This window comes from Chaetomium globosum, genomic scaffold (genome assembly GCF_000143365.1).
Source record: "Chaetomium globosum CBS 148.51 scaffold_6 genomic scaffold, whole genome shotgun sequence".
NCBI classification, from domain to species: domain Eukaryota; kingdom Fungi; phylum Ascomycota; class Sordariomycetes; order Sordariales; family Chaetomiaceae; genus Chaetomium; species Chaetomium globosum.
This window is the reverse complement of record NT_165981.1, coordinates 1,957,187-1,968,394: the sequence shown is the minus strand read 5'-3', so window position 1 is coordinate 1,968,394 and position 11,208 is coordinate 1,957,187. Positions and strand designations below refer to the sequence as shown.

The following is an 11,208-nucleotide window of genomic DNA, read 5'->3' as shown; positions in this document are numbered from 1 at the left end:
ATGGAGAGAGACGGCAACTCCAAGAACTCAACACACGAGGCTGACCTCGTTCCAACGGACAACCCCCAGACTACGGAAGTCATATCTGATGCCACCGCCACTGCGCACATCCAAATCAGGGATTTCTCCTCAGCGCCTCCTTCTCAGGATGATGCTGTGCGTGAGAAACGGGAAGGCCAGGCTTGGGAGAGCCTGGGCGGTGAGCCTGCTCCGGACGTCTTGCCCGCCGACTTGGGTCCCGGGTTCGTGGATGTCAACGGCGACGTGGGTGGCTCCGGTCATAACGAAACGGTGGTCGATGTTATTGCAGTGCCCTGCCCAGGTGCCGATCCGATAAATACCTGGACTTTTGGCCATGAAACGTCCGGCGACGCCAGCGCCCCAGGTGAGATGGGATCACGTAGCTCGTCGCGTAGGCCTGGCCCCTGGGTCACAAAGAATTTGCGTATGGCCGCCAGCATCGCCCGAGTGTCTCTCTACCGACATCGCGTTTTGGAGGACGGCATGACCCTGAAATCCTTGGCGACAGACTTGCTAGACCAGGTGGAACGGATACGTGACGGGGCGGTGCGTTTGCCTGTTTTCCTGCTCCGTTGGGTTTTTATGTTGATCTAGGTTAGGTCGCGCGCCCCCTGTTTTTCATCGGCCACAGCATCGGTGGCTTAGTTGTCAAATATGCGCTGGTTAAGGCAAATCACAGCTCCCAGTACCAGGCGATAGTAGATAATTGCCACGGGGTTACCTTTTTCGGTGAGCGAGTCCACCGCAAAGGGCGAGAATGTATTAACTGACCGCAAAAGGCACACCGCACCAGGGATCTAGCTACATGTCCATGACCAACCTCAAGGAGAGCATCCAGGATCTCCTCCAGCTGCAGAGGACGCTCCCTCGATCCCTGACCGATGAAATCAACGTCCGTAACCTGGATCTCATCGCACTACACGACGAGTTTGTAGATATGGCGAGCGAGTTTCGTCTTTGGTCCTTTTACGAGACCCAAGAGTCCACGTTGTCTGGTTCCGCTGCCGGCTTTCCGAGCGATGTTCAGTTCGGTGCCCCTCTGGTATCGGTGAAGTCGGCACTCCTTGAAGTATGGCAAGAAGACGTGTACGCCGTCGACAGTGACCACGCCCACCTCGCTTCGTTTGGACCGAGCAATTCCCGCATCATGGAGTCGTACCTTGCGGATTTCGCTCAGGCCATCAAAAAGGCAGCGCAGCTCAACCACGCCCACCGCCACACACCGCTGCATTTAAAGTCACTGGTCAAGGTTGAGGTTATCGGCTTCTACGAGGACCCGGAGGCCATGATGGCATCGCCTCGGCAGCAACAGGGCGGGGAGACTGGCTCTATGATCCGCCTGTATTCTACAAAGCATTCTTATAAGGAGTTCATCAAGAAGGGACCAGACCGCTGCTTAGCAGAACGGCTCCATAAAGGACCCAAGAGGCGGTCCAGCAAGCGCAGCGTCAGCGGCCGTTCTGAAACAGAGCCATCGGCTAGCGACTCGAAGGGGGAAGGGGCCGGCCTTGGCCTTCGCAGCCAGACGACCGACGCATCGCAAAGCACGACAACGACTTTGTCGCCAAATATCATCATCACAACCCCCACAGAGAGGCCACCGCTGCTGAAGGTACCAGCTCAGTCAGAGCCTACTTTTCGTCCCCCCAGTCCGGACAGCATCGCCAGTGTCAGCACCACCATGTCAGAGCCAACCCTGACGCTGCCGTTTAGCAGCGACTTTACAGGGGAAGATGCCCATACCATCGACTTGCTCGCTCAGCAGCAAGCAAAGTCGTTGGTGAAACAACATGGCCTGACCGCCACGGCCGGCTTCCTGCGGCCCAGCCCGTCATTGAAGAAGTTTTCGTGGATTCACATGCCATTCAACAACCCAGTCTGGGTCAAGGTATGATGACACTGATAACACGATTCCAAAAGTTTTTTGCGCAGTCCAGATGCTAACCATTCCGGGTAGGAAATCTTTGCAACTTTGGGAAAGACCCAGGGGCTAGATTTCTCGCGGCTTTTCGACTATGATAACTGGACGTCCAAACAGATTCAAAACCGCAATTCAGAATCCCAACCAGCGTATCTCAAAGCGATATGCAAATATCTCTCCGCTGCGGACCGTCTAAATTCTCCGCGGATCCCATCGCCTTTATTTGGCCCCGTCAACATGGGCATCACCCCCAATTGTCTTTATCTTTACCTCCCCTATCTCCACTTCGACACATACCAAAGCATGATCCGACGCCGAAAGTTAGTTATGAAGCGCCGATGTCATGGGCGAGCCAAGCCAGTCCCTCGGTGGGTTGAGCAGGAATCTCTTGAACTCAAGGTGATTTGGGAGTACATCGGTTTCGACCCCCCTCTAAATTGCCGTCGAACCCTGGACCAATTTGGCCATCACTCTCTCAGGGATACCAATTCGCGGGACGATGACCAGATGCTGTATAAACTCACCAAAAAGGACACCCCGGCGCCATGGAGACGCATGGCAAACCTTGGCTCTACGCAGTCATCGGGCGGGCGCTCCATGCCTTCAGCTAAGGGCTCTACTTCGAGCCTATACGACGGCACGGACGTCGAGTTCGGCGTCGAACCGGGGTCCGAACTGAAGGATGGCCATGTTTTGATGGTTGATCAACTATGGCTCTGGTCCATTGATATGAGTAAGCTTGGCTTGGCTTGCCTAGAACCCATAACTCAAATGCTGACCTTCGGTAGCTACGCTGGTGACTTTCTTCTCCAGGCGGGAATCTAACCCTACGGAAGGAACCCTTTTCCAGCAGGCAGACTTGCGGAGCAGCGTCTACAACGAGCTCAACGGCGACCTGACAGGAAGAACAGAGAACACGCTAGACCTTGCGGCGTTGATCGTATGGCATGCCGTCACTGTCCTCCTTGACCGATCCTCGCACCCCGACCTTGAGATATTCCGTGTCTTTGACGAGGCCATCGGAATGCTGGTATGTTTGAAACTACCTAATCGGTGTCAAACGTAAAGGCAGATGCTAACACATGCGACAGGCCGAGAGGATGACGCTCAACATGAAGCAATTCCGGATCAACGCCCTTGACATGGAGCCAGACGATGAAGACGAGTCAGATGAGTCAGACGCCGAAGGGGAGAGTCCGACGGCGATCAAAAAGCGACACAGGCGCGAACTGGAACGGTCTGAGCGTGAAAATAGAGAAAACACGTCGGCCCTGTTGGAGTTGCGCGACCTGGAGGACGAGTTATCGACGCTCCAAAAGCTGTTCGAGATGCAAGACTCCACAATCCGCCAAATGAAGGAGATCTATACGAGCAAGGACTTCAAAGATAGCACCAAAAACGGACAGGACTATTTGGAAGAGGCGCTTGAATACCTCGACGACTACAAGCAGCAGACTGTTGAGATGCTGAAGAGGGTAGACACCACGAGAAACGACGTAGGTCAACCCTCAGAAGGCATCAACCCTCAGCCATCAACCAGACACGAACTAACGAATTTGTTTAGTACGAGAAGATGTTAGAGATGGTCCAGCGCCAGGCGCAGGTCGACGAGGTCCGCTGGTCGCGTCTGCAAGCCGAGCTGGCATCGAGCCAGAACCTCTCGGTCATGATCTTCACAACGTTCACCGTCATTTTCCTTCCCCTAACCTTTTTCACCGGATTGTTTGGTATGAACACAATCGAGTGGCAAGAGGAGGATATTCCAAGTTTGAAGGAAATTGGCGCCATCTCCCTCCCGGCGTCCATCTTGCTGATCATCGTGTCATTGGTGGCGGCCTTTAGTTGGCGTGTGCAGAGCACCTTCAAGGCGACGTACAAGGGGATCAAGACGTCGTGGAAGGTGATCAAGAACGTCTATTCCGAGAGGCTGGAGCCAACCTCGAGGAAAGAGGCCAAGAGAATAAGGAGAGAAGAAAAGAAGAGGCGGCATAGGGAGGCGAAGATGGCATTGGATGACCAAAGCTACGATTTTTGGGCCATGGTCAAAAGACAACAGAGGGATGTGCAGTACCAAATCCCAGAACAGAACGTCACCGGCTCGACGTCTGTCGATGTGTCGAAGAACCGGAAGCGGTCATGAGCTGAAGTAGTACAGGAGGAGTCAGCTTGAGGCACGGACAACCAAGTCCGTAATGTTAGAATCTAGATGGATGGATGGATGGACGGATGAGGAGAGCGAGCCTTTTCCCATATAATTCCTCATTTGAACCTCCATTGTCTCATCCCTCGTACCACTGGCTGTCCCATTGGACAGTCGAGACCAGGCCCTTACTGCGTACCTATTCAACCGCACACCCGCTCGGCTCAAGATGGCAACCCACGATGTCACAAGACCGAAGACATGGTGGAGACAAAACAATGAATTGAACTGACTCGGCTTTCCTCGGGTAAGCGGGGGCCAAGTTTCACTCTCCAGCTCCGCTTCGGAGAGCGCACAGACCCATCTTCAAATGCCAAAAAGTCAATTGGCCGCTTGTTGTTGGAAGAAACGTCATTATAGCATTGAGAAGAAGGAACCCGAGGAATTGGAGCAAAGTAGAAAAGGTTTCCTTCCATACGGGGCCTGAAACCTCGATAGATTTATGCGAGTCAGGGTTCTGTGAGTGCGATTGTCAAGTCAAGTTACTTTTGCTTGTACTTCGTCTCCTCCAACCCCCTCCATCGCGGGGCGGCCAATTCCTTTCCTCTCTTTTTTTTGAGTCACCTCCATTTTCGGCGTGCAGCAACGATGTCGGCCTCTGCACGTCTCACAACAAACCTCTGCCGGAGGGCCGCGGCAGCCCCCTCACCACTGCCAACAGCCCAGTTCCAGAAGGCACGCGATATCAGGAGCCTGTCTTCGGCTGCTACTGGCCGGTTACGGCGTCCTGGCGTCCGCGCGACATACGGCAGCTCCCTTGCTGCGCAAACGACTCGGAGGTGTCTGTCAACTACCTCAGCCCGTCTATACGCCAAAGCCGACGACTCGTTCGACCCAGCCAGCATTGACCGCGAGAGCGACGAGGTGGATGTCTGCATTATCGGCGGCGGCCCCGCCGGCCTCTCGGCTGCCATCCGTCTGAAGCAGCTGGCCAACGAGGCGGGCAACGAGGACTTCCGGGTGCTGCTGCTCGAGAAGGCCGGGGAGCTCGGCGCGCATGTCCTCTCAGGCGCCGTGGTCCAGCCGACTGCGATCAACGAGCTCATCCCGGATTGGCTTGACGAGGCGAACGAGAACCGTTTCACCGGCGCGACGCCCGCGACTAAGGATCGCATGCGCTTCCTCACCGAGAAGTCGTCGATCCCCTTGCCGAAACCGCCGCAGATGAGCAACCATGGGAACTACATCCTCAGTCTGAACGAATTCACAAAATGGCTTGGCGAGCGCGCCGAGGAGGTCGGCGTCGAGGTATACCCCGGGTTCGCTGCTAGCGAGGTGCTGTTCGGGCCGGACGGAAGTGTTAAGGGCGTGGCAACGAACGACCTGGGCATCGCACGCAGCGGGAAACCCAAGGATACGTTCGAACGGGGCATGGAGTTCCACGCGCGCGTCACGCTCTTCGGTGAGGGTTGCCACGGGAGCCTGAGCAAGCAGGTCATCAAGAAGTTCGAGCTGCGCCGCGAGAGCCAGCACCAGACGTATGCGCTGGGAGTCAAGGAGGTGTGGGAGGTGCAGCCGGAGAAGTTCAGGAAGGGCGAGGTCACCCACTCGATGGGCTTTCCGCTCTCCTACGACACATACGGCGGCGCATGGATGTACCACTTTGGCGACAACCTTGTCAGCATCGGCCACGTCGTCGCGCTCGACTACTCCAACCCGTGGCTGTCTCCCTACGGCGAGTTCCAAAAGCTGAAGCAGCACCCGCTGTACCGCGAGGTACTCGAAGGTGGCAAGTGCATCTCGTACGGCGCGCGCGCCCTCATCGAGGGCGGCTTCCAGTCGATCCCCAAGGTCGCCTTCCCCGGCGGCGCGCTAATCGGCGACTCAGCCGGGTTTGTGAACGTACCCAAGATCAAGGGCACGCACAGCGCCATGAAGTCGGGCATGCTCGCCGCGGAGGCGGCCTGGAACGCGCTGCGGGAGAGCAGCGACGCCGGCGCCGTCTTCCTGTACGAGTACGAGGAGTCCCTCCGCAAGTCGTCCGTCTGGAAGGAGCTCAAGGAGGTGCGCAACATGCGGCCGTCCTTCCACACCCCGCTCGGCCTGTACGGCGGCATGCTGTACTCGGGCCTCGAGGCCTTCGTGCTCAAGGGCCGCGTGCCCTGGACGCTGCGCCACGGCACCCCCGACCACGCCGCCACCAAGAAGGCCGACGACTGTCCCAAGATCGAGTACCCCAAGCCCGACGGCAAGCTCACCTTCGACATCCTCACCAGCGTCTCGCGCACCGGCACCAACCACGAGGAGGACCAGCCCGTGCACCTGCAGGTCAAGGACTGGGACAAGCACACCGCCGAGACCTGGCCCGCCTTCAAGGGCGTCGAGAACAGGTTCTGCCCGGCGGGCGTGTATGAGTACGTCGAGGACGCGTCCAAGCCGGAGGGCGTGCGCTTCCAGATCAACGCGCAAAAGTGAGTTTTCATATCCCCATCCTTCTCCCCTCCCTCCTTTTTCTTTCAGCCCCTCTGTTCTTCCGACATTATCACGCCGGGATCGGCACTAACGAAACCCCTAGCTGCATCCACTGCAAGACGTGCGACATCAAGGCACCTAACCAGGACATCAACTGGCAGGTCCCCCAGGGCGGCGAGGGTCCGAAATATTACATGACCTGAGCCTGAGCCTGAGCCTGAGCGGGCGTTGTGATGATCTGGTGTGTGGGTTATTCTTGTCTTCCTACCACATGTACCAAACGCGCATGCATGCATCGATAGATAGGCAGGAAAGGATGCAATGGTGTTCTTGGGATGTCCTATTTGTCGCGTTAGACTGACCGGGGCGCATGTTTCGCGCCTGGGTTGGGTTATTCTTTTGGGCGGGCATTGTTATATGAGCGTTTATGGGATTCGAATAGAGAGAGAAGTTCGAAGTTTGCTCGGCTGGGCTGTCAGATACCTATGTGTCGCCGAATAAGGGGTAGGTGAAGTTGCACGCCGCCCTGAAATACATCTACTTCTCTGTATGCATCGAGGTGACACAGATATGTGGCTGAGCGATGGAGGGGAAAGAAAGTGTGGCGCAGCGACTTGCTGTTGTTGGCGTTATATGTGTGGTGAGAGAGTTTGTGGGGGAGGAGGGCGATATAAAAATGAGGTGTCTCCATCATCCATGAGCAACGCGAGGGCAGTTCTAGACGAGTAGCTAGCAGTTAGCAGCCGAGAACATCGCGATATCGTCACGAGAGGAGCGCGTCCCAGTGGACGCGCTGCTGCGCGGAAATGAAGAAAAGGCCGCATGGACCAATCAGGTCACGCCATGCGCCAACGCGGGCGGCCTTGGTCATCTCTCTCTCAAGGAAAAGGAGAACGACTGAGGGGTCATCGTCGAGCGAGCGCAACGAAAGACTCGTACTCCCTGTGGTTTTCAAGGCCACTTGGGCTTTCTGTTGGAGATGCCTTCGCGTATCTCTAGTTATAGATACTTTGCACGGGCTTTTTTCTACGTTCGCAGGCGAAGCGATATTCATAGCCGCGAGTCTTAAGCGCTAGGATGCCCCGCGCCTCATGGGCCGCGGCACTTCAGCACTTTATGCACCCCTCCCGCTTTTGTTCCAGGCTGGTTGGACCCCGCCTCGTGAGTGCATGGTTGGGTCGGCAACCTCCTCATGTTTGGGAGGGGGCACGGCCGCAACCGAACTTCATGGGTTGGGCAGGACGAAGGGAGGGAGCGGCCGACTCACAACCCAGCCGTACCAGCCGGGCGTTGGTGGCAATCGCGCAATCGCATGTGCCCGCTTTTCCCCCTCGCGGCGCGGCAAACTGCGACGGAGGAGAGCGTTATTTCAACCCTCGCCTTCACGAAGCGTCTGGCGCTTGCGGTTACCGGCGGCGATGCATCTTTATGCTTTCATTGCTGAAATCAAGAATTTATGAGTGAGGATAGAAGATGACTCACAGACAAGGCTGGGTGTTGGACGGGAAGTGTTGTGCATCGGGTTGGTCGAACCTGAAGCCACACGGGCCACACAGCTGCACGGGGCACACCCCATTTCCGCTCCGTCCCAAGTACAGATACTTCCGTCATGGGGGTGGCGTCGAGCCCTTCCACCCCCTGAACACAGGCACGGTCGCCATGCGCCCGGTTACTGACACGGCGCAACATGCCAGAGCGGCCTTGATATGCGCTCGATATTCCTGTTTTCGTGCCAAGCCGTGGAGCGACGAGGGAGTCTTTGGGTGCGCACACTCTGGCCAAAAAAAGCCGAACTCGAGAGTCGAGGAAAATAAAGAAAAGAGAAAAGATAAAGAAAATAAAAAAAAAAGAGAGAGAGAAACCGAGTAAAATAAAAAGAGGACATTACGCTTTCGAATGGCTTTCTTTTCGTGTCTCTAGTCCAAGGTTTCGGCGGTGCCTCCACTTGGAGTTCGGCTTTTTTTGGCTAGAGAGCAGTGCGCAAATGTTATGCATGGCTTCTTTTTTCGCGGTCAGAAAGGGTGAGAGCACCTTGCTCTTCTTACCTTTTGATGTTGGGAATGTCAGGGTCGGGTGAGGGCAGTTCTTGGCTGCCTGCCTTTGCAGTGTGTTACTTTGTACAGCAGCAGTTTGATGGGTTGGGCCTTCAAACGATGTCAAGCAAGGCGGGCTTTCCCAACATGCCGATGTGCGCCAGCGCTCAAACCGAGAGCCAAGCTACAAAATTTCGAAATCATTCGCAGTAGTTAGAATTACCGCACGCATGTCATCCATGCCTCAGTATAGTCGTATTCCGGAAACGGCAGTTGGTGTTGGTTTGATGTTGCGGCGTCGGAATGCAATGTGGCGATTAGCTGCCTGAGCCCGCCAGACACGCCGCAACGAGGCCGCGCGTCACTCTGGCGCAAGCGGGACAGCACTATCGCGACAGGATAACAGCATGAAGTCTGTCTAGTTCTGGCGCGAAAATAGGTCGTCGTTCATAATAGTGCTCAGCGGCACGAGCGTTCCTCGGCGAAAGGGCGAGCGTCAATACCGACTTCAGTTGTTGATTTAGGGTGCGGAGCAAGGCGTAGACTGGCAGCCTTCAGCCGCGACGCTCAGCTGCATCCTCTGATAGCGGGAGACAACTCGGCCTCTTTTTGTTGTCCTCATTCATGTCGAGTTGACTTTCAGCAAGGTGGCCGGACGTCTCGGATTTGGGTTTGTTGGGTTCGACGAGAGGTGGCGATCATCATACAACGGTCATGGAGCGCAGGAACCAACGGAGGGCGGTGATGTAAACAGCAACAACCCGGCATGCAGCGCGGTCGTGTCGTTCGGCAGTCGTGTCTCGTTGTGTTTGTGAAGATCCTAGCGTTGAAGGGGAAAAAATCAACAAGTTTTCGTTTCGTTCGATGAAGCGTCGCGGAAACAGCAGCGCATTAAACGAACATAGGGGAGAGAGAGCTGTGCGTTTCAGGAGGTCGCAATGGGTGTGTGACGGGTTTCTGGTTGAGATGGCGAATGGTCGCATGGTTGGGTGGTGTTGGGGATCCTAGCGGCCTGAATGCGAAGGGCGAGCTGGAGGTTTGCTCTACACCGAAGTACCAGTACATTGGCATTGTGCACAGGGGTGGGTTCAGGAGGCAGGCGCAGATGAGTGGTTTTAATTGGCTGAAGGAAAGAAAAAATCCTGCACGGCCGACCTCTGATTGGCCGCATCTCAAATCGCAGAACATGAAAGAGCAAGGGATCCGCCGCCACAAGCCTAGCGTTGTTGCCTGAGGCGCCACTGGGTATGCGAGCGAAAATTATAAGTAGGTGCCGCTCCCCCGATTTGTTTTCCGCCCGCGCCCGGAAGTCCCCAACCGGCCGTTGCTACCTGCCTCCGGCCACACATTTTTTGACCCACACCCCTACCATCAACAAAACTCCACTTTTTTCACAAAACGACCTTGACGTCGGCCGTTGCTTGTCATTTTCAGACATCCAACGGTTTTTTCCACATACCTGCGCTGTGTGGGCGCAATCTCTCATTCATTTAGAGTCGAGGATTAATCTGTCGATACAGAGACAGACGACCGTTCCCTCGTTTCTGGACTAGGGCCTGCCGTCACTTCGTCATTCGTGACGCCCTCTGACCTCCAAAGGAAACCGCCGTCTGTCACGAATCGACCCTTTAATCGTCGAGGGTAATAGAAGATCCGTTTGCACAAGCCACAGTGCACTTTGCTATCCTCTCCCAGAGGAAGATCGTCCTGCCGTGAGTTGAAGAAGTGTGGGCAAGCCAGCCTCTGCACCGTGTGCCGAAACCCGCTTCGATCCCGTCATCGTCGAGGCTTCTTCTGGCTCCGAGCCATCGCCAGTCGCAATCAAGCGCAGCATCGCATCAGCGAAGTCTATTTTTGAGGTCGTTGATTGAGACATCTCGACCATCCTCGAGGGTGTTTGCCGACGGACAGCAGTTTAGGGGGACACATTAACTTGTTCATCTCCCACATTCTGGTATGCCCCCTCTTTCTCCCGACTCGTCCCATGTGCTTGAGAACATCACTCCGTTTTAAAAACAACATCACAACTTCACATCGATTCACCACCTGGGCAATCAGTAACTGCCAGAATGGTGCACGGACCATGAAAATAGCCATAAATTGCCCTTCACTCTCTCTCTCCCCCATCTCACCAACTGCCCATCGAGACTCGCCTCCCCATTTTTGCCATTTTCTCCATTTTACCAACCCTCATCTAACTCGTCGTTTCCTTGTAGATTTGTTCGCGCGAACAGAAACCCAAACTGAGATCGAGTCGTCTGGCTTATTTCGCACAACATGGGAGCCATTCAGACTCATCCCTTCGAACGCTGCGCAGGCCAAGGCGTTCACCGCGCCTGGCTCGCTATCGTTCCTCGGTGGCGCGAATGAGTTCGCAAACTCGGCGGCGCACTGAAGGGTACGGCGACCAACGGTGATCAGCATGCAGGGCGTTCAAGTCACGAACGGTACTGGGGTGACTCCCGCGACCCCCGCTGCGACGCCGGGTGCTGGTTCTGCGGGCCCGAGTGGCATCACTCCCACCCTCCAGTAGGAAGCCCCATTGTAGTTTGCATCGCAGACGAGGCTGACCCATCTAGAAACATCGTTGCCACGGTGAACTTGGACTGCCGTCTGGACCT

At 55.8% G+C, this 11,208-nt stretch overlaps 3 protein-coding genes across 3 annotated transcripts; all 3 read left to right on the top strand.

Moving 5' to 3' along the window:
• Positions 1 to 4,082, top strand: CHGG_08970 (uncharacterized protein; the record flags this gene model as incomplete). Its single annotated transcript, XM_001226896.1, has 7 exons — positions 1 to 385; positions 530 to 567; positions 815 to 1,909; positions 1,979 to 2,675; positions 2,731 to 2,972; positions 3,034 to 3,438; positions 3,507 to 4,082. 7 exons carry the CDS (start codon positions 1 to 3, stop codon positions 4,080 to 4,082), a joined length of 3,438 nt encoding a protein of 1,145 aa, XP_001226897.1.
• Positions 4,083 to 4,730: 648 nt separating this feature from the next.
• CHGG_08969 (uncharacterized protein) lies at positions 4,731 to 6,757 on the top strand (the record flags this gene model as incomplete). The annotated part of the gene is made up of 2 exons (XM_001226895.1): positions 4,731 to 6,553; positions 6,658 to 6,757. 2 exons carry the CDS (start codon positions 4,731 to 4,733, stop codon positions 6,755 to 6,757), a joined length of 1,923 nt encoding a protein of 640 aa, XP_001226896.1.
• A 4,252-nt stretch (positions 6,758 to 11,009) lies between these two features.
• Positions 11,010 to 11,120, top strand: CHGG_08968 (uncharacterized protein; the record flags this gene model as incomplete). Its single annotated transcript, XM_001226894.1, has 1 exon — positions 11,010 to 11,120. The coding sequence occupies one exon, from the start codon at positions 11,010 to 11,012 to the stop codon at positions 11,118 to 11,120; it is 111 nt and encodes a 36-aa protein (XP_001226895.1).
• Positions 11,121 to 11,208: the final 88 nt, after the last annotated feature.